This window comes from Salvia hispanica, chromosome 3 (assembly GCF_029641045.1).
Source record: "Salvia hispanica isolate PSC_SH4W2 chromosome 3, Shi_PSC_v1, whole genome shotgun sequence".
NCBI classification, from domain to species: Eukaryota; Viridiplantae; Streptophyta; class Magnoliopsida; order Lamiales; family Lamiaceae; genus Salvia; species Salvia hispanica.
Genome location: NC_142694.1, coordinates 30,684,064 through 30,705,279, shown reverse-complemented (window position 1 = coordinate 30,705,279; position 21,216 = coordinate 30,684,064). Strand labels below are relative to the sequence as shown.

General features: G+C 35.7%; 3 protein-coding genes across 4 annotated transcripts; 2 read left to right on the top strand and 1 right to left on the bottom strand.

The window, feature by feature from the left end:
• Nucleotides 1–370: 370 nt before the first annotated feature.
• LOC125214905 (putative ethanolamine kinase) lies at nucleotides 371–4,548 on the top strand. The gene is made up of 11 exons (XM_048116125.2): nucleotides 371–572; nucleotides 989–1,080; nucleotides 1,215–1,321; nucleotides 1,500–1,605; nucleotides 1,720–1,842; nucleotides 1,963–2,054; nucleotides 2,806–2,890; nucleotides 3,390–3,495; nucleotides 3,596–3,662; nucleotides 3,923–4,015; nucleotides 4,096–4,548. The coding sequence occupies exons 1-11, from the start codon at nucleotides 448–450 to the stop codon at nucleotides 4,213–4,215; spliced, it is 1,116 nt and encodes a 371-aa protein (XP_047972082.1). The 5' UTR covers nucleotides 371–447; the 3' UTR covers nucleotides 4,216–4,548.
• Nucleotides 4,549–9,564: 5,016 nt separating this feature from the next.
• Nucleotides 9,565–11,039, top strand: LOC125210873 (E3 ubiquitin-protein ligase PUB23). The gene has a single exon (XM_048110487.2). The coding sequence runs from the start codon at nucleotides 9,659–9,661 to the stop codon at nucleotides 10,829–10,831; it is 1,173 nt and encodes a 390-aa protein (XP_047966444.1). The 5' UTR covers nucleotides 9,565–9,658; the 3' UTR covers nucleotides 10,832–11,039.
• A 1,382-nt stretch (nucleotides 11,040–12,421) lies between these two features.
• Nucleotides 12,422–21,026, bottom strand: LOC125213615 (RNA helicase family protein). 2 transcript variants are annotated; one of them, XM_048114259.2, is made up of 16 exons: nucleotides 20,715–21,026; nucleotides 19,951–20,096; nucleotides 18,977–19,076; nucleotides 18,664–18,879; nucleotides 18,485–18,580; nucleotides 17,436–17,711; nucleotides 17,127–17,330; nucleotides 16,875–17,030; nucleotides 15,542–15,634; nucleotides 15,133–15,347; nucleotides 14,487–14,646; nucleotides 14,079–14,352; nucleotides 13,807–13,999; nucleotides 13,502–13,685; nucleotides 13,002–13,370; nucleotides 12,422–12,820 (listed from the first exon to the last, which is right to left on the bottom strand). In XM_048114259.2, the coding sequence occupies exons 1-16, from the start codon at nucleotides 21,009–21,011 to the stop codon at nucleotides 12,686–12,688; spliced, it is 3,114 nt and encodes a 1,037-aa protein (XP_047970216.2). In that variant the 5' UTR covers nucleotides 21,012–21,026; the 3' UTR covers nucleotides 12,422–12,685. The 2 variants fall into 2 exon arrangements, with proteins under 2 accessions (XP_047970216.2, XP_047970217.1); XM_048114260.2 differs by lacking the exon at nucleotides 20,715–21,026 and having other exon boundaries at nucleotides 18,977–19,080; nucleotides 19,951–19,965.
• Nucleotides 21,027–21,216: the final 190 nt, after the last annotated feature.

Below are 21,216 nucleotides of genomic sequence, written 5' to 3'. Positions count from 1 at the left end.
TCATTTTATTGTAAAACTAATAGATGGTGTAATGATCAGAGTTTATATATTTAATTGAAATTTATATTGTTTTGAGTATTAAAGTGAAAATAAAAAATTGTTAAAAGGAAAAGATATAATGTGTATGCAAATTAAACGTGTTTGTGAAAAAACGCGGTCGCAAACCTCATAAGCTTATTTTGATCTTAATAATAAAGCTAAACAACAATTGAAGTTAATAGTTGAAAATTGTAAAGACTACTTTTTCATCAGTTTTTAATTCAATGTGTGCAGCGTGGCGCGTAACCCAGGGGCATTTCTGTCATTTGGGTATTAGGGATTGAAACAAAATGAAAACCGCCTTCCTTTCCCGGGTTGCATTATTCATTTGATTTTGGATTTTTTTTGGAAATGATATAAAAATCCTTAACCGTCGTGGAGTTCAGATTTTGCGATTCTTCTTCATCAATGGCGACGGCGGAGAAGATTTGGAACGCCACGGAAGTGGCGGGGACGCATAGCTCCGACATTCCGTCGTCCTCTCGCACCATCGACCACTCCCTCTCTCTACCGGAACTGAAGCCTCGCATCGTGTCAGTATTTTTGCCTCTCTTCCTTACGTTTATGTTTATTATCACCGTTTTGGAATGAGCTGAATTTCTTTTTCTTTTTTTCGTGTTTCCTGCTCAACGCGGAGGTTTTGGTGTATGTTGCAGCTGTATACGCAGCATTAAGTTCATGTATTTGTAGCAACAGTGTTGCTTTGTTCGTATTGTTGAATGATTGTTTGATTGGGCTGCAGAGAGGTGCTAGTTAATGACTAAATTTATACTCTGTTATGTTTCCTCTTTTGATTATGTGTTACTTCGTCGACTGTAGTCTACGAAGACTGCAATTATAGTCTATTCAAGAAAGGAAGAAATCAATCTAAATCAACCAAAAATTAGCTATCTGGTTGTGAATCTTGTGATTCATTTCACTTACCTTTTGAGTAAATGGTTCTTGGCAGGGAGCTTTTCAGAGATTTATTCAAACAATGGTCGAATTTGGATGAGTCGGATTTCTCCCTTGAGACAGTATCTGGTGGCATTACAAATCTGTGTGCGTATCTTTTTCTCTTCCAATAACAATCTTAGTGTACATGTACATGTGTAGTATGAGGAAATCTCATCGAGCTGCTTCTTTTGGAAAATGGTGTCTTAAAAAGAATCTTGAATTTTCTTCTGTTTCGACAGTGCTCAAGGTGTCTGTCAGACAAAGAGATGGAAATTCTGTTAGTACGACAGTCAGATTATATGGTCCAAATACTGAATATGTTATTGATCGCCAAAGGGAACTGCAGGTATGCTATGGTATTTCTGGGGAAAAAGATATCTTCGTTAATTACTTCACTAAACTTGCAATGACTAGAATGAGTGAAACCGCACATTATGGTGCTTCTTTACTTAAACCCTACTGTGTATAATTCCTTTCCTTTTTAGTTAAGTCAAATTATATATGAATCCTCATACTATCTTTAGGCTATCCCATACCTCTCGGCTGCTGGATTTGGTGCCAAGTTACTAGGTGTTTTTGGGAATGGAATGGTGCAATCGTTTATTGATGCTCGTACACTTACTCCATCAGGTAAGCACCTTGGACCACCTATCTATCAGAAATGGGCATTACCTCTCTTTGATAAATCCTCTCCTTTTGATGGTGTTCTTTCGCTTCAGGTTAACACTAACCTTCTGTTTTCAGATATGCGAAAACCAGAGCTTGTAGTAGAAATCGCTAAACAGCTGAGAAGATTCCATGAGGTGGAAATTCCTGGTTCTAAAGAACCCCAACTGTGGAATGACATCTCCAAGTTCTTCTCAAGAGGTAATCTATGATTATCTTTCTAGCTAAAATGTAGTTCTAGTTTCCTATAGCCTGATTTAGTTTCGTCTTGACTGTTTGTTTGGCTTCACCTTTTTTTTATTTTCATCATCGTGCATGCAGCATTGACCCTCAAGTTTGATGACAGCGTGAAGCAAAAGAAGTATGAGATGGTTTCGTTTGAAGAAATTAATCAAGAAATCAATGGCCTCAAGGTGGTCTTTTGCCTGTGTCCCGCATAAATTTGTCCTTTTAGTTCAAAAATTCAATAGATGATATCTTAAGCTCATCTTGTTAGAATCCAAAAGTATCTTAAAAGTCATGGTATACTTTTTGCTTCGCTAACTATATCATGATGGTGGGAGAGGAATTTGTCTTGTTGCTTTGCCCTTCTATTATCATAGTATTACTTATTTTTTTAAAAAGAGAGAGCAGCTACTTGATTTTTTATTTCATTTAAAAGTTTATTGCTTGAAGCCTTGTAATTCAGTACACCCTTTGCTTTGAAGCTTTGAATGACAAGGTGTACTTTGTATATCTATTGTCTTCTTTTTATTTGAAAATTCAGTTATCTTCCAAATAGTTTTGTAAGATGTGCTATGTATGTCTACTGCCTTTCTTTTATCATAAAATGCAGTTATTTTCCAAATTGTTTTCTAACTATATTTGCTTGGTAACTCTGGAATTTCTTTTGTATCGTTGTGAATAGAAGAATAAACCGAATGTGATGAAGTGTTGTTTGCTAGCGATTTCTCCATTCTTTATTTTCCAGATCAGGAGTAGCCAAATGCAAGGAAAATCCCTGATATACTTCTATGGTTTAAATTTCACTTTGGTCAAAAACACTTTTTTATTGTTTAAAATCCTGATGAAGTCTTGGAAAATCCTGATATACTTCTATGGTTTAAATTTCACTTTGGTCAAAAACACTATTTTATTCATAAACTAAATATGTTTTTGGTACAGGCAATGACAGATCGTTTTAATGCTCCCGTCGTATATTGTCACAATGATCTGCTTTCTGGGAATTTGATGCTTAATGACAATGACGGTACATACCATGCATAAATTTCTATATGAATTATTCTCTCTTGCTTGCTTGCTTGGGTATGGGTAGTTTGGAAAATCTTTGGGCTGTGTTTTAGATTATCCTTCTCTATTTAAACATAGGTGAGTACTGTGGTGCAAATAAATACAAGAATGATTTGTACAACCTTAAGTTATTTGTACTTGTCAAGTCATATGTTTTGTTTATATACATTAATGGTGCTGAACATTTCCATAATTAGATTTCATATATGGGAAAAAGATCTTGAGATTGAAAAATAAAATAAAACTGGGAATTTTTGCTACCATATATGGTACTAGTAATTCATTTCTCAGTGAAGCTGTGAAAACTCCGGGAAATGAAAACTCTTTCCTGGACAGTTTTTTGTTTTTTTTGGAGGAAATTTCTTGGACAGTATGTAAGCTATTATCAGCTGCTTTTATCATATCCCTTGGTATATTTCATTCTTCTTGACCTCCCATGTATCCTTGAAAATTTTCAGGTAAACTCTACTTCATCGACTTTGAGTATGGATCATACAATTACAGAGGCTTTGACATTGGAAATCACTTCAATGAATATGCTGGCTACGACTGTGATTACAGTTTGTATGTTCTGTCCTCTCTAAACAACAAGCTAAGAGTCACTTTTCTCTTTTTAGGCTGATTAAGATACGAAGTTTTACTGTTGAACTTTTTCATGTCTCAGATACCCAAGCCAAGACGAACAATTCTTCTTCTTCAGGAACTATCTAAGCCCTGATAGACCACATGAGGTACATGAAAACTTATATTACATCGTATTCATACTACATAGAACAAGAACCTCATGAAACTTGAATTATCTCCAGTTTTTTTTATATATTTTTCTCTCTGCCTTCTCGGGAATGAACATAACATCTTGAGTGAATTTGCCTGTGAATTGTACTTATTCAACCTTGCTTATTGGGACAATGAGCTCAATATGAGCATGATGACTTATGCATGACTTCCCAAGTTCATAATCTAATAGCAAAAACGGCGGAAAAAACTTCAGGTTTCCATGGAGGCGATTTCTGCTCTTTACGCTGAAACAAATGTTTACATGCTAGCTTCACACCTATACTGGGCACTGTGGGCTTTAATCCAGGTACTGATGATTCTCATATGCACGTATCAATTCGAATGAGTGCAGTAATTGGTATGACAATTTCGTCTTGTTTCTGACAGGCAAAAATGTCTCTGATCGATTTCGACTATCTGAGTTACTTCTTCCTACGCTACAACGAATACAAGAAGCAGAAGGAGAAGTGTTTTTCGCTGGCACACTCATATTTTCAAAGTCGCTAAATGACTAATTCTACCGTGCAGCATGTTGCCATGTACTGATGTCGTTGTAAAAATTTTGGTTGCGGATTCTGTTGTACTTGGATGAATGAAGCTATGTTTGTGGTGTTGTTATACCACCTTGTGTGAAGAAAAGATCCACGGAACGACTCCATTGTTACGAAAAATGAGTTGCTGCTTATCAATGCCAGTGATGTTTTCTGTGTTGCTAGTTATTCTGGTGTTTCTTCAACGATTTTTTCCTTTTTCTTTTTGTTTTTTTAAGGTCTGCAATAGGCAAATGATTATTGTTTTATTCATTGTTATACTTGCATTGTGTTGGTTCTGATTTTTTAATTTCACAATTCAAATATGTTGCGAATTCTTTTACAAATGACAATGAATGGTGACTACACATCAGTATGAAATCAATACGAACATAGCTCGGTGACACGATTTTGTTGATATTGCATGATATGATAATAATATGATAAATTGACCAACTACAAATACGTAATTAATTCAAAAATGTTAGTATTGAACACTATCCTTATAAATTTCGTTGTTTTCGTGTCATAGGACACCATTTTTTATATTTTGATGGCGGGCGATGGTAATTATTTTACAATTGTATTATCTTAAGTCTATCAGAATAAAATAAAAATCTAAATAGTTACTAAAATAAAGTTGCAATAAAAGAATCAAACGGTTGAAATTGTTCTTCTAGACTATCGTCATTCATGACGTCACTGCAATAACATATTAAGTGGAAGAGTGCACATATGTGATTATGTTCTCAATCCCATTAATAACGAATTAAAATCAAAATTAATTAAATTCGTAAATATTATGAATGTATAGTTCTAGTTTCACGTTTTGGTCGTATTTTAAAACCCAATAGTGGCTACATCATTGAAAGAGGAGGCAAATCATTAATAATTCTAGATGATCTCATGTGTTTTTCGACACTTACTACTATTTAGATAATACTAATATAATATTCACATTTTAAATAAATATGAGGATTAGAATTGTCCACCTCGTAAGTGCTTGCGTGTAACATGTAGGGCCATAGATTCGTTCTTGTCTAAAAATGATGTTAAACAAGTGGTTCCAAATTATGACAAGCTAAGTGCGCGTAATTAAATAAATTGTTGGAATCAATAATGGAATCAAGAGATTCAAAACAAGAAAAGAATAGAAACAGTAATTCCACGTAATATAACACATGTTTATGGCCACCGGCGCTTACTTTGATTCTAAACCACAATTTCAACTTTGCAACCTTAATTTTGTCCTATTTTTGTAAAACTAGTCTAAACTCATTAATTAACTTAGAAAGTCTATCTAAGTTCTAACCATATTTTATTCCATAATTTTATTAAAATTTGGCACGAATTTTAGTAAAAAACGATGAGACTCATATAAAAAATGAGTTGTATAGTATAAGTAATGGCACCCGCAACATAGCCACTGCGGACACACTCGAATCGTGGATGCATTGCATGTCGAGGCATGCAAAAAATATTGATGTGATGCTTTAAAAATGGAGTTGTGGTTGGATATAGTTAATAATGAGGTTATGTTGAAAATAACCTAACGGCGAAAGAAATGTATTATGAGTGAAGAATGATTTTCACTGAAAATAGGCGAATAATTATAATATAAAACGAAAATGATAAAAAAAAAAAAAATTCTATTGTTTATAAATTGAGGAAAGTTATAGTAATCTCGACATCGACTCAAAAATAAGTTGTTAGAATGTCACAAACCTAACTATCTTTGAGTTGACCGGACTTTTACTTGAGTTAATTAAAAGATAGCTCACGACTATTTAAAATAGCTAACACTTATTTTAAGTACGAATATTTAGTTTGAAACATACAAAGTACAATGCTTAATTTTAGAAGTATTATTGAATAAATAAATGAAGTGAAATACTCAATTTCTTGATTTTATAGAGTATAAATTAATTCTAGCAATTTTGCTTTTTTTACAAATAAAAATGCTTCCGCCAAGGAAATTGGCTAGTAGCAAGTTCTATAAAAAAAAAAGAAAAAGAAAAAATGCACAATACAATCTTCCCGTTAATTCATGATGAATAATTCGTCCTAATTAAGCCTTGACTTCCATTGTCAACCCCCACTTTAAGTTGACTTTATTAAAAAAACCTTATTTAAGATTTAAAATATAAAGTCAACCTCTAAAATCGAGTTGACAAAAATTGTTAAATAGAGGTGAGGGAGCCGATTCCATGGGCTTAGTTAACTGAAACGGCCCGGCCCGAGCAGGCATAACCCAAGCAGCCAAATATGAAACCAAATTCTGACTTTTTTTTTGTTTAATTTTTTTTAAAATTTCCACTCATTTCATTTAATTGGTACCCACCATTTTTTGTCGGCAGCCAAATACATGCATCGTGATCAGAAGTAAGCAAGACTACTATTTTGTTTATTACTTATTAAATTTTGGACATAAAAATTCAAAAGTTAACACTTTAATTTTGTTTCTTCAAATCTTTGCTTAGGTGTCTCATTTTCACATTATTTATCGGGGATTCTTTATTTCAACTTAGAATGTGTATATCGATGGTATTATTTTTATATGCGTCGATAGACTTTAGTTGTTACACTTTTATTGTTGGGTATAAAACATCTTTAATTGAGTTGGAATTTATAGAGAGGCTATCTTCTAGTAACTAATAAGTAATTGGTATAAAACCTCTTTATTTGAGTTGGACTTTATATAGAGGATAACTTCTAGATTCTAATAATGTCGATATATTGTTGAGTTTTTGTTTAGATACAGTTTAAATTTTCAATTCATAGTCAGCAACCCGTTTTAATATCTTGATAGAAGTTTGGTGAGTTCAATCTAAAAATAAAATTGATGATAGGTTGACAGCAGAATTAACCCATAAAATTTATATAGTGATTTCAATTTTCACTCTGTATTGATATTGTAAACTGTGTGCATTTTATTTGTCAACAAATATATTTTCCAATTAGAGTTAAATGACATACTAATAATCTAAGCTACATTTTGGTACACATGGGCAGACACGCCTTAAAAAAGTAAGGGCTTAAGCTCCTTCAAGTTTACCACATTATTATTTTTCTTTTTTATTCTATTGTTAATTTGCCGATATTGTTGGAAGTAATCTTTTGGATAACTTTTTCCCTCTAATGGAGTGAATTCTTATTATTCACTAACAATAATCTAATTATTTTCTTTTTTATCTTATTTACTTTAATAATTATGTATTAAATCTGAATCAACCCAAAAATGACTATTTCTATAAGATGGGGGAAGTTTTTTTTTTATGTACTACATCATGATTAAGTAGGAGTATTAATTGTGATAATTTATAACACTTTTTTACTTATAATTCACACAATATTCACTCACTAAACAACTTAATTCTTCTTTAATAGTTGATGGCAAAACATCTTACCATACTAATTGTGGTTGCTAGTTTCATACTACTATTTCACATATACACAAATATGGCATATTTTTAAGAGTCTAGAGGAAGTACTAATGTAATATAATCCTATATATTAGGCCGCATGGCAGCGCAGTTGACAACAGATGGGCAGATATTGCTGCAATGAACCCGAGTTTAAATTTCACTGTTGTCGTGTAGTTGCTTCTATCTCTCAGGCATAAGTGTGAGGCCTTGGGAGATGGGTCTCTGGCAGCCAGTGGATTAAGGTCTCTCCCTTAATGGGCTACTGCGTACCCTGATTGAATCCTCTCACATGATATCGGGCCGGAGTGTGGGGACGCCAAGACAATGGGATTCACCTTTTTGTTGCAATAGTCCTATTAATTTGAAACCCTAGATTCATGCGCATGCAACAGAACACTTAGACCATCTCCAACCATTACACTAAACTCAAACTTATTTTAGTGTAAATATCACACTAAATATTGATTTTGCTCCAATCATTTACACTAAACTCAAACCAAAAAGAATATTCTCCACTCACTTACTTTTTATACTTTTGCAATCATATCTATATATTTTATCTAAATTGCACACTAATCCCACAGCAATTTGTCAATAACTTTGATTAAATTAAATTATATCAAATAACATATAGACTTATTAATTAATATGACTATATATAAAATTTATTGTTTATTACATAAATATAATATAATTAAAAAACGTGTAATTTTAATTATTAATCTTTCTGGTTTTTTTTCGTATTTAGCTTATTAATTAATACTCCATCCGTCCCGCTTTAGCAGTCCCATTGACTTTTCTGCACTCGTTTTATAAAAATGATAATAAATAGTTAAAGTGGGAAAATAATAAAGTAAAAAAGAGAATAACGTAGATAAGACTAACTTTTAAGTTTATTGTATCTTCTTAATCTTATTTTATTTAGATCACGTATCTTTTTATGCATATTTTTTATTAGGTTGTGTCTTTATATTTTTATTCTTAATCATATTTTAGATTTTTAGTGTTTGCTTTTGAATTAATTTTTATATAAAAAAAACGTGTATAAGGAAATGGGTCAGCCCACTAATCAATAATTATATAACATTAATAGATTTATTTAGGTTTTTATTTGTTATCTTCTTCTCCAACCTGCCGTGTGCGTATTTTACTGAAGTACTGTAAGTTTTTTCCATCCTTTCCTTCTTGCTTTTTCATTTCTCTACCTGCCTTTGTTCGTTTGATAAATGTAAAATGATTTGGACTTGAATGCAATAAATCAAAATCTAAAAAGGTTTTTGGTATAGTTTTAGTGTAAACCTAAAAATATGTATTTTTTCATCAAAAAACTATAATTGGATTGGTTTTGCTGTACTATTGGAGATGTTTTCCTACTGCATTTTAAGTTTTGCAGTACTGTTGGAGATGCTCTTAGACCATCTCCAACCGTACACCAAAACTCATTTTTGGTGTAGATAATTTCTCCAACCATACACCAAACTCAAACTCATTTTTTGGTTTTTCAATAGAATAACACCAAATTTGGTGTTTACGCTAAAATTTTGTTAGACAAATACTTAAAAATGGTGTAAACTTAAAGATGATGTAAATGATTAGAATAAAACTACTTTTTAGTGTGAGTTATACTCAAAAATGAATATGAGTTGGCGTAAATGATTGGGGATGAGAAATGGGCTGGTGAACTCCATGCAAAGTGTAATAATTCGAGTGAGTGATACAATAACTGTAAATAACTAAATTTAGCAGGAGCATCTATTAAAACACCACGTGCTCCCTTCCTCCCGATATACAAAGTCAAACAATCATCTCTGACACCATCTCACCTTTGAAAAGTCCTAAAACACACAAGTACAACCAATCTCCAGCAACACACAATTTTCCCGTGTTTTGACTTTCACAAACGTTGAATCCCTCCCATATATAAACCCAACTCCCCCAATTCCATCCCTCATCAAAATTCAATCAATCTCAAAACCCTAATCAAATTCTCCAGCAATGGCGGATACCGAAATCGAGATCGAGATCCCATCCTACTTCCTCTGCCCAATCACCCTCGCCATCATGAGAGACCCCGTCACCGTCTCCACCGGCATCACCTACGACCGCCACAGCATCGAGAAATGGCTCTTCACGCAGCAAAAGACCACCTGCCCCGCCACCAAGCAGCACCTCCCCTCCCTCGACCTCACCCCCAACATCACCCTCCGCCGCCTCATCCAGTCCTGGTGCACCCTCCACGCCCTCCAGCGCCTCCCCACCCCCAAGCCCCCCCTCACCCGCCCCCACCTCCTCCGCCTCCTCTCCTCCGCCGCCCACTCCCACTCCCTCCAATCCCTCAAATCCGCCGCCGCCGAGAGCCACACCAACCGCCGCATCATGGCCGCCGCCGGCGCCCCCGAATTCCTCGCCTCCTTAATCACCACCCCCGCTGCAGAGGATGCTCTCAGCCTCCTCTGCGCCCTCCAGCTCCCCGAATCCAGCCTCAAACCCCTCTCCACCCCCAATTTCATCCAATCCCTAACCCTAATTTTACAAATCGGCAGCTACGAATCGCGATCCTACGCGATCAATCTCCTCAGATCCATCACCGAAATCGCCGATCCGTCAACCCTCACATCCCTAAACCCCCAATTCTTCACCGAAATCGCTCAATTTCTGAAATCGGATGACATCACGAGAAAGGAGAGGAAATCGGCTTTAAAAACCCTAGCCTCCGTCTGCATTTGGGGGCGGAATCGAGTGAAGGCAGTCGAGGCCGGAGTTGTATCAGCGGCGATCGATTTACTGCTGGAGACGAGCGAGAAGAGGATGTGTGAGATGTTGATGGGGGTGGTGGAGGTGCTGTGCCAGTGCGCGGAGGGGAGGGCGGAGCTGGTGGGGCACGCGGCGGGGCTGGCGGTGGTGTCGAAGAAGATACTGAGGGTGTCGGGGGCGGCGAGCGAGAAAGGGGTGAGGATACTGCAGGCGGTGTCGAGGCACTCGGCGACGAAGGCGGTGGTGGCGGAGATGATGCAGAGCGGGGTGGTGGGGAAGCTGTGCTTGGTGGTGCAGGTGGATTGTGGGGTGAAGATAAAGGAGAGAGCGATGGAGATTTTGAAGGCGCATGCCAGAGCCTGGAGGAATTCACCTTGCTTGCCTTACCATTTTATCTCTTCTTATCCCTCATGAAAAATGGACTATAATTATTGGATCCATGCAAATTTAGGTTTTTCATTTTTTTTAATTTCCATGTCAATAGTTGGATTTTTGGAGTCATAGAATTTGTACACGAGGGGCAGGAACTGCCCATTTTAGTTACATTAATTAGTTGAACAATTCTATAAGTATCAAGATTTCAGAAATTCGAAACATACACACTTCGGTTGTGATCTTATAATTTTTTTGGCTTTTCATATCCTACATTTAACAGTCAAGCAATCAAATTAAACTTTTACAAGTTACAAGCATTAAGTTAAAATATTGGAGCATTTATGCAAAGCTATTCCCACTCACTTGATAAGACGTTTCTCCTCCAAATTGATGGTTGAATGTTCTGAGCATTGAAGCATTATCCTAGTATCAGAGTAATGGTCACGGATTAATGACCAAGTTGAAAAATATAACGCAAAATCGTAACTAGCTTAACTAGTAGTAGTATAATATTCCACAATATGAAGTTTTCCATATAACTCGATGTCCGAATTTTAAAAAATGTAAAGAGGAGTGAGTGGACAAAATTAGCAGAATATTGGTTCTATTTTTATATATTAAGTTTATAATAATGTGAGTGCAGTGAGTTAATGCAAATATGCAATGAGAGACCCACTAATCAACAATAAAATACTTCCTCCGTCCCATAAAAATATAGGCATTTGAAACGGCACGGGAATTAATGCACAATTAGTAAAGTAAGAGAGATGAGGAAAATGATAGTTAAAGTAGTGTTAGTGGATAGTGAGACTTGTGTTATTATTAGTGTTTAATGAGTTGTAATGGTGGGTCATAGTTGTATAAGTTGTAAATAAATTGGTATATATGGATAATGAGTTGGTAATAACTTTCTATAAATAGAAATGCCCCGAAAATTGAAAGTGCACATATTTTTATGAGACGGAGAGATTATAAGTATATATGGAACTTTATTCATGGACGTCCTAAAATGACAAGATGGATTATTATTTCGTAGACAAAGGAATAAAAAAATTATTCAACGAATTGAATAAACCAAAAATTCGGAAAAGGAAAAATTTATACTCCCTCACTCAACTACCATTGTTTTTGTAGTGGATGACATGCAAGATTAGTTTTAATATAAAATTAAGATATAAAGTGGTCGGAGTATTGTTAATAAAGAATATGAGCCGTGGATATCTCAGTTACAGACTTAATCCCAAAAGAGGACTAGTTAAGAGCTTATTAAAAAAGAGAGACTAGTTTTTGCTGAAGAACTAAAATTAAAAAATAGAACTATTAATCATGGAGAGGGAGTGCTTTTTAGTGTGTACTTTTGGATTTAAGAAATACGAAAAGTATAAGTGAGTAACAATGTCTATTTCTAGACTATGAATTTGGCTTGGCGTATGCATATTCTTTTTTCATAATATTGGTTTGCACCAATTTTCCAATTTATCATGCGGAATTGAAAAGGTCATTCTTCATTCAGAAGAAAGTTCGAGTCTTTTCCATAGACGAACAACATTAATTTATTAACCTATGCCCAAACACACAAGTTAAATATAGAGTAGAGACGCCGACGTCGAATATTCTTTTGAATGAACATTAAAAAACCAGCCAAAATAATGTTCATAAATTTGAATTTCCAACACATCTAGATCAAGTCCTCTCTTGGGTCCAAAGACGAATGCCAAATTAGAAACATCAAGATAGTGATTTTATGTAAATGTTACTAGTATCTAATAATTCTATACGTAGCAATATTCATTACATTTGCTCCATAGCAAATTACTGGTACCATATGATAAATTGCCAAAGTACTAATAGTTTGAGATATGGATTTAATAATACTGAAAACATCATTATGATTCACCTAATCCGCACATTTTGGCTGTGCAACAATTCCATAAGTGCTGTGACTACACCTCTTCCCTCCACCGAGATATCTAGTGTCGGCTCCTTGATCTTTCTTGTTAATAGCCCGTCAAGCTCCCCACGCAACCTCTGCAAATTCATTATCAAGAATCAGCTTCAACTAAACACAGAATACACTCATCTAATATTACGAGTTTCAAGTCCATTTGTGCAAATATATACAGAAAAGATACAGATATCAAATGTATAAAGCTGTAATTAGGATATGTATATGTACAGAGAGATAGAGGGGTTAGAGAGTCAGATATACCCGTATCAAGTCCAATACTGTCTTCGAGGCTGAAAAGTGAAGGTATCCACCAAGCATTTCAATGCCATCTCCACTCTGGCTAGGCAGAAGATTGCCACCAAACATCAGCAGAGCATAATCCGAAATGTTGGTGGAATCTCTTATGTATATGCTACTGGTTTTTACTTTTTCACTGTAAACCAAATAAGGAAGAGGGAACATGAAAATGCCAGCATTGACAGATCCCGGATGAATGTCAACTTTCCCAACTTCTTTAGTGTAGAAAGCTGTTCGCTTTCCTCTCCGTTTGCACTGCACAATATTTGGGTAGAGTCCAGCACAGAGTATTGCACATATCATCTCTAAATCATAACTGTACTGATTGTATGCCTGCTCAAATATAGCATGAATAAAAGATCAACAGAAAGACATTTGAAACTCTTTCACTGGAATTTGGTTAATATGGGCCAAGTGAACAAGACTTTATGGAAACTGGATCTCTTATAATTTTAAACACTTACATTGACTTGTGATTTGTTCACAAAACCAATCCCGGCCAGTAAGTCCAGAAACTGAAATCTCATATCTTCAATCATTTGCATAGTTACTGGTGAGAGAAAATTGTCCCAACAAAAAGATTTTTCATTTCTATATCGTTTCGCATCTTTCCACCCATGATATGCTTTGAGAAGTGCAATGTGGTCACTGTCCCCAAAATAGAAACAAGGAAACAAAAATAAACAAAAAAGCCGATTTAGCAGCAAATCATCAACCTAGCAAACTTATTTGTGAATTGAAGAGATTATGAACTTTTCTGTAGCCTAACCTGCGAGAATCACCAGCAAATGATCTTTTTGCAGCTTCTGCCTCATCTTTCCTACTTAATGGAAGGACAAATGGGCTACGGTAAGCAAGAGCAGCGGCTATTGTTAGTGCGGGGTCAAGACACTGGAAAATGGAACCCATCAGAAGCATCTTTCCAATATTTGGGTCCAAAGGCAATGTGCTAAGATGATGTCCTGTTGTGTCAGGTATTTAACAATCAGTTAGTTTAATGATTCACAAACTCAAGGACAAAACAAACCAGACATAACATACCAAGGGGAGTGAGCTCTTCCCTATCATCTAGAGCACCAATTGTTTTAAGAAGCTCGATTGCATTTTCAACTGATAGAGGATCAGGTGGCTGAATTGCTTTGGACAAAAATGTACTAACTACTCCGAGCTGCAAACTCTTGATATGCAGACAAAGCTCTTGCAAAGGTGTTCGAAGCATTTCTGGCAGTTGATACTGGAGCATAGCATCATGAATAAGTTTAGGATATAACCTGTAGCAAACTCCTGGCTGCACACGACCAGCTCGACCACGTCTCTGCATTAAACCAAAAGATAGCATTAGTAAAAATGCTCAGAGGAAAACAAGTTTCATTTACCTTGAAGGCTACCTACAGGAACAAATACTTGTAAACTCAAGATACTTGCATAGTAAAATTATTTGTCAAATACCTGGTGTGCTGAAGCCTTGGAAATCCATGAAGGTAAAAGACAAGCCAGCTTATTAAGAGCATCATAACTAGTCTCCTTTGCCTTCCCGCAGTCTATAACATACACAACATCATCTATGGTAATACTACTCTCAGCAATATTGGTTGCCAGCACAATCTTTCTGCAGGAAAAACATCAATGTTATTTTACGAGGTACTCCAAAAGGCCTAGATGTAATGAAGCATGAATGTAACTCTGAGTCTATAGCTAGAAGCCTAGAACTGTAGAAATCCAGACTAATGAGAAATACTTTTTCTATGACTATTAAGAACAGAAGGGGACACAAGCAGTGTCATGATACCAAAAGAAAATTGTCAAGCGGTAAATTCCAGGAAATTGTAATACTGTCATGCTAGACACTGATTATCTTGATTTACTGAGTGCCACACAAGAATAATGATGGCAGATGGTCACAACAACACAATGATAGGCGTTCCATCAATATCCTGTGTATGGAGTGAAATACCCGACCATTATAGAAGATTATCAAACTATTCCTGTAATGGGATTGAATATCTCCATGTATCATGAACCGATATATTGACCACTTTGTGTGCCAAAAAATATTGCAAATGTAAAATTAAATATAAAAGGTATCGATGGTTACCTAACATTAGGGGGTGGGCGATCAAAAATTTCACGCTGATTGACTGTAGGCATTGAACCATGAAGAGGAATAACTAAGAACTTGTTTGGGTCTCCAACAAAAATGTTAGCTCTGAGTTTATCAAGGAGCTTGGAAATATCATCCCAACCAGTAAGGAAGACCAGAATTGCTCCAGCACCTTCATGGCGACAGATATGCTCAATAGTTGCTTCCACCTGTATGACAAAGAAGCTAACTTTGTCAAAAATATAAATTTTGTACGACTATCCCACAAGATACAGCAGCAACTTGCTGTACTTGGAGGCCCAAGGTGTCCAGATTTTCTTGTTTCTAATTGATCCATTCATACAACTTGCTGCTCCATTATGTATATGTACAGAGTTAAAATATAAATATTTCAGATACATACAAGGCCCAAATCCAGCTGAGAACCAGACCAAGAATCGAGAGATTGCCTGGTGCTTGCACTGTATGATTTGTAGAGCACATCAATATCTGCATCCTGATGAAACAGATAAGAGAACATGTATAAGGTAGAATATATAGGAGTTCCAGAACAGAAAATGCAGCATCAATAGTTACTGGACATATTGTTCTTCTAAAGTAATCTCACATCAACATGTGAAAGGAATACTAGCAGATAAGCAGACATAGGACAAGGATAATTGTTTTTATCAAATTGGTTGAAACAAAAAGAAAATAAACTGAATATCTCTGGTTTTCAAAATTAGATCAGATTATCATCCTCGATGTTCTTCAACTCAAAAGGGATGTACAAAGATGATCTTTTAACTTTGACTTCAAGTCCTCAACTATTTATCTTTACCACATTTGTTGACAAAAGAAAGAAAATACAATAATAATAATAATAATAATAATAATAATAATAATAATAAATTCTGGTTTCCAGATTTACACACCAAGAAATGTGAAGCAATTTTCTTTATGATCATAAACTAATTTATTTAGCTCTTCTTTCATAGTTTCCATTAAAATTGTGAAAAAAGATCTCTTGAGTAAAACATAGTACTCCCTCCGTTGCATGTTAATAGAGTCATTTTTCTATTTTGGGAAGTTTCAAGTTCCAACATAATTGAGTCATTTCTATTTCTGACAAAAAGTAATCCACCTTCTTACTTTATTCTCTCTTAAACTTCGTGCCGAAAAGAAATGCCTCTATTAACATGGAACGGAGGGAGTACTATTGGTTGTGGGAGATGAGTAAAATAAATCCTGTGTGTTTAACTTTAACCCAATGAAACAGAAAGAAAACCCTAAAGTATTCTTGTACAAACCCACACTAAAAGTTAGCTAACATCGATATCCATTCCCCTCTTACTTGCACTAAGTTGAGCATTGTACAACCTATATGGCTATATCATGTCTATTGAAAACTATTTTGGCACAAATTACCTATATATACTAAGAAAACAGTTAGAGCCCAATCTAGATAAATGAATAAGTAGCAAATTGTCTACAACCTATATGGCTATATCATGTAAAATTATGCACAAACTTGAAAGAAAAATCTAGATAAATGAATAAGTAGCAAATTGTCTAATAAAAATGTCAACATATTTGTTTAATATCTTAACAGACATAATTTAATAACGTACATAAAAACAAGGGGTCTATTTGAACCTTTCCCTAAGGGTTCATCTGACTTTCTCAAGGAATATTCTAGTAACATTCCATTTTTAAAAAATTAAGTTGTTATAAGAAATAGTGACAATGAAGTAAACCTCAAATAATTCTGTCAAAGGATCGTTTTTAGACTCCTGTTGCTGACGGCCTCTTCTTGAATTTCTTGGTAAGTTGCCAGACTCTGGCTGGACAGTATAACGAGTCTTCTCCAACACATCTTCTAAATAAAATTCCTCAACAGGAAACGTTAATCCCTGGAGGGAAAATAAAGTTATTAAAATCATAGGACATCACATAGAACAGTAAATCTTGCAGAGAACTGTTATGACACTTAAGACTGTTGTACATACTGGAATATGAATAGTGGGAGCATTTCCAAAGTATTTGGAGAATAGCTCTGCATTAATAGTGGCACTCATAAGGATAACACGAAGGTTGGGACGGCGAGGAAGGATATCTCGCAATATTATTAAAAGGAAGTCCTCATTCATTCCTCTTTCATGAATTTCATCAACCAGCAAATGGGTAATTCCCGTTAAATCTGGGTCCTGAATCTGTAACAATGAAGACAAAAGTAATTAACATCCTGAACCTCAATATAGGACTATATAGTCTGAGAACTTGGGCCAAGACTTGGAGATACCAAAGGAGAAAATTACCAGCTGTCGAAGTAACACCCCAGTCGTGCAAAAAAGCAATTTTGTTTGAGCTGAGCGTTTTGATTCAAGGCGAATCTGATAGCCTACAGTTTCACCAAGCTTCTCACCTCTTTCAGCGGATATTCGAGCTGCGACTGATATCGCTGAGATTCTACGAGGTTGAGTGCATATTATATTACAGCTACCACCTCGTAGAGATGATATCTCCTCTTCGAGAATAAATTGAGGAAGCTGGGTTGTTTTACCACAACCAGTCTCTCCTGAGACAACCAGTACCTGCACTTGCCAATTGATACAAAATAAAGGTTCAAGCTAATGCTTCAGATAAACTTAAAGATTATTCCTTCAGTTAGAATATATACAGAGAAAATTTGAGCATGCATTCTTTTTATCAATAGAAGTTATGCAAGAGATAAATAAGTTATTAAAATGCCAGCATTACTAAAATAGGCCTCATTGCTCAAGGTGCCAACCAAGCGGGTTCCTCATAAGAGGGAGGTCCAAAAATAAGTGGTTTTAGTGAAAAAAAAATTAAAAATTAATGACATCAATAATTTTACAAAGTACTCCACAAAAGGAATCAATTTCAGCAATCTCAAGTGTAAATTTACCTCAATAACATTACAGCACCTTGAAAAACATAAAGAAATCCCTAATCACAAAATATATATTTATATTGAAGAAAACCTAAATTATGATTCAGAAATATATACCAGAAAAAATAGGTGGACAAAAAATAATACACCCTCCGTCTCCTAAAAATAGAAACTCTTTCTTCTTTGGTCCGTCTCCTAAAAATATAAACTTTCCATTTCAGGAAATTTTTTCCAATGAGGTGGGACCTATTTTCCACTAACACACTTTTTTTTTCTACATCTCTCTTACTTTACCAATTTTGCATTAAAACCCATGCCATTTCCAAAGTTCCTATCATTAGGGGACGGAGTGAGTAAGTAAAAAATAAAATAGAGACTGCTGTTTAGCAGATAACTGAATTCTAAGATATGAAATGACACATGGAAACGGCAAACATGAAGAATTTTATCTACCTGATTATTTGTAACAGCTTTCAAGAATTCTGATTTAACTTTGAATGCTGGAAGCTTTTCTCTAAATGCTAGCATTGCCTTTACACTATTACCTTCCTTCATGTCAGGAGAAAATCAGCATTAGCAAAATATCTGGAAAAACCATATCAGAACTTCAGGATATCAAGCCATATGTATACCCTCATTTTTTCCTGCTTTTGTTTTAATTCAATACTAAGTCTCTCGAAGTCAGTATCATTGTATTGTACTGGTGCCTCTCTCTCCATTTCAGCAGGTTTGGATTGATATGTCGCAGGCCCAGAAGATGATGAAGACATGTTTTGTACTACTTTTGCCACATAGGAGCTTCTTAGCAGAAATCCAACTCTTGCTTGGGTCTCGGTGGACATTGATATCTGAAATGATAACCAAAACGAGAGATGCAATATGTCATATCTGCAACATTAGCAAGCAGAGATTTTATACTTTCCCTTAAAAAAAATGATGAAATACCTCATTCTTAGTGGAACCGTGCTTTTCATCAAGATCTGCACGATAATTAGGCAACGGGACTTTGCTCACAACAAGGACCTTTCCTTTATTATAAGCATGACTTCCTTTCCACAAAACAAGTAAAATAAATAGTCAGTTAAAACCACATGATAATATCTTCAGGAAGATATATATAAAGTATAAACACATTTCAAAGTAATAGGTTAAATAGCAGGCTATTATATCCATTTACTGGAAGAAGGTAATATAACTAAATATAAACCCCCATCTACAGTATATATGTGGCTAACTTCAAGGGTATTTTTTCTCATCCTAGCAATGTTTCTCTTTTGTATTCTGCCTTCCTAACTATTCAAATTTCTGTAGTTTCAATACCAAGCCTGCTGCCAGAGGATTATTTCACTAATGCTCATTTATTTTCACTCCACTAACAAGAACACTAGATGGCAATAAGATTTGGCCAAATTGGCTGGCAATGGCAGCAGAGAGAATATGTATTGCTGTCAAGGCTTGGATGGCAAGAAACAATCTATCAGGATACTAAACCTTCATCCAAGCCCATTGAATAAATGATAAATAAGTGAAGTTCATAACTGTGGTTTCTCAATTACAAATTTTAAGCATATAATTGGATTTCAAAAAGCATAATGGCCACATGTTGATTCTGTACATCAAGTGTTTAAAATCATTGTGTACACGACAGGAACGTGAAACTATTTCTATGATCAGACGATTCAAACCTTGATTTGAAGCTCCCAGATCTAAATTACTGTATTCCCAATTTGAAAATTTGTTCAACTTATTCTAGTAGAAAATATCATACCAAGCCAGAAAGACAAATTTAAGTCACCCAAGTATTCCAAGCCAAATCCTAAAAGTAAATGTATGTACATAAATTTAAGATAGATATATTTCCGGCAGTTCTTCATAAGGAACTGTAGTGTGCAAAATACTATAAGGATAAGTGAACTTACAAGTATAGACCCAATTGTTGAGCCATATCAGCCAGGATTTGCTGATCATCTTTACCAAACTTTTGCCTTATTACCATCTCCTGCTCATTTCCAGTCTTCATCTGTTCTATTTTTTTACACCATTCATTCGGATCCATTGTCACTTTCTACAGCCCATGTTCGCATACCAAGTTAGACAAGCACATATTTTATCATATATACTGATATACAGAATAAGTCATCATCTATTCTACTATTGCTCAGAATTCATATCATCATCTATAGTTACATACATGCAAACACATTCATAGCATACTAAATATGGCAAGCATAATATTTTCCTAGAAATACAGAATATTCATGTCATCAGCATTTCCTCTAGCGTTGCTCAGCATCCAATCTGATCGTGATCTATACTTCAAGGTATGCCAACAATTGCGCAATATTCCATGCAAAAAAAATAACACTAGTCGTATGAGTCACCTCAGAAGAAAGTAAGTTCAATTGTGTTCGATAAAAGGTTTCAAACATCTGATTACAGAATTCAAGCTCCAAAGCTAGTGAATCACGTTGATTAACAACTTATTTATTCAACTACAAAACCTATTATGCCCTACATAATTTCTCCATTGTATGTAAGTCAACATCAATTAGCCTCTTCAATTAATTGCACCAGAAACTCCATACCTCTACAAATTGCTTAAATAGAACTGACTAGAAACCTCTACAAATGCAAGTGGAAACCGAACCTAATCCGCACACACACGAAACCAAAATAAACCTACCTCAGCGGACATCTGGCGCAGACGCTCAGCTCTCCAGACAGGATCCCACCATCGCTGCTCGCCTCGGCCTCCACGGCCTCCACCTCTGCCAGCTCCGCCGCCTCCACGGCCGCGACCGCCGCGACGACCGCCTTGTGCGTTAGGGTGGTACATAGAAGTGCAATTCGAGATCCGAGCTAGCTTGATTTCTGGATTTCCGAGCAGCGGAGGGGGAGCGGCGAGTGAGATTGAGAGAGGAGTGAGCGTGAACACGCGGTGGTTATGGCGGAAGGGGTTGGGAAATAGACGGCCCGACATTTCAAGTACGCACGTGCCGTCCTCGACGTTTTGATGCCGAAACCGAAGCCCGGCCCGCTTTTCTCAGATGGGCTTACAGATTGTGCCTATGGGCTTTTTTCAAGGCCCCATTATTGGGCTAGACATCCCTATATTTCGTTGTTTGGTGGAGCCCATAATAGTAATATATCCACTCACAAATTTATTTCCTCTTTTTCCATAGCGT

What these genes read in the sequence shown, in the direction of transcription:
- LOC125214905 (XM_048116125.2), top strand. Translation starts at nt 448, where the DNA reads ATGGCGACGGCGGAGAAGATTTGGAACGCCACGGAAGTGGCGGGGACG. An exon ending in TCGTACACTTACTCCATCAG is followed by an intron (nt 1,606 to 1,719) that starts GTAAGCACCTTG and finishes TTCTGTTTTCAG; the next exon opens with ATATGCGAAAACCAGAGCTT. An exon ending in CACTGTGGGCTTTAATCCAG is followed by an intron (nt 4,016 to 4,095) that starts GTACTGATGATT and finishes TGTTTCTGACAG; the next exon opens with GCAAAAATGTCTCTGATCGA.
- LOC125210873 (XM_048110487.2), top strand. Translation starts at nt 9,659, where the DNA reads ATGGCGGATACCGAAATCGAGATCGAGATCCCATCCTACTTCCTCTGC.
- LOC125213615 (XM_048114259.2), bottom strand. Translation starts at nt 21,011, where the DNA reads ATGTCGGGCCGTCTATTTCCCAACCCCTTCCGCCATAACCACCGCGTG. An exon ending in GGGTGTTACTTCGACAGCTG is followed by an intron (nt 17,331 to 17,435) that starts GTAATTTTCTCC and finishes TCATTGTTACAG; the next exon opens with ATTCAGGACCCAGATTTAAC. An exon ending in TGAACAAATCACAAGTCAAT is followed by an intron (nt 13,371 to 13,501) that starts GTAAGTGTTTAA and finishes ATATTTGAGCAG; the next exon opens with GCATACAATCAGTACAGTTA.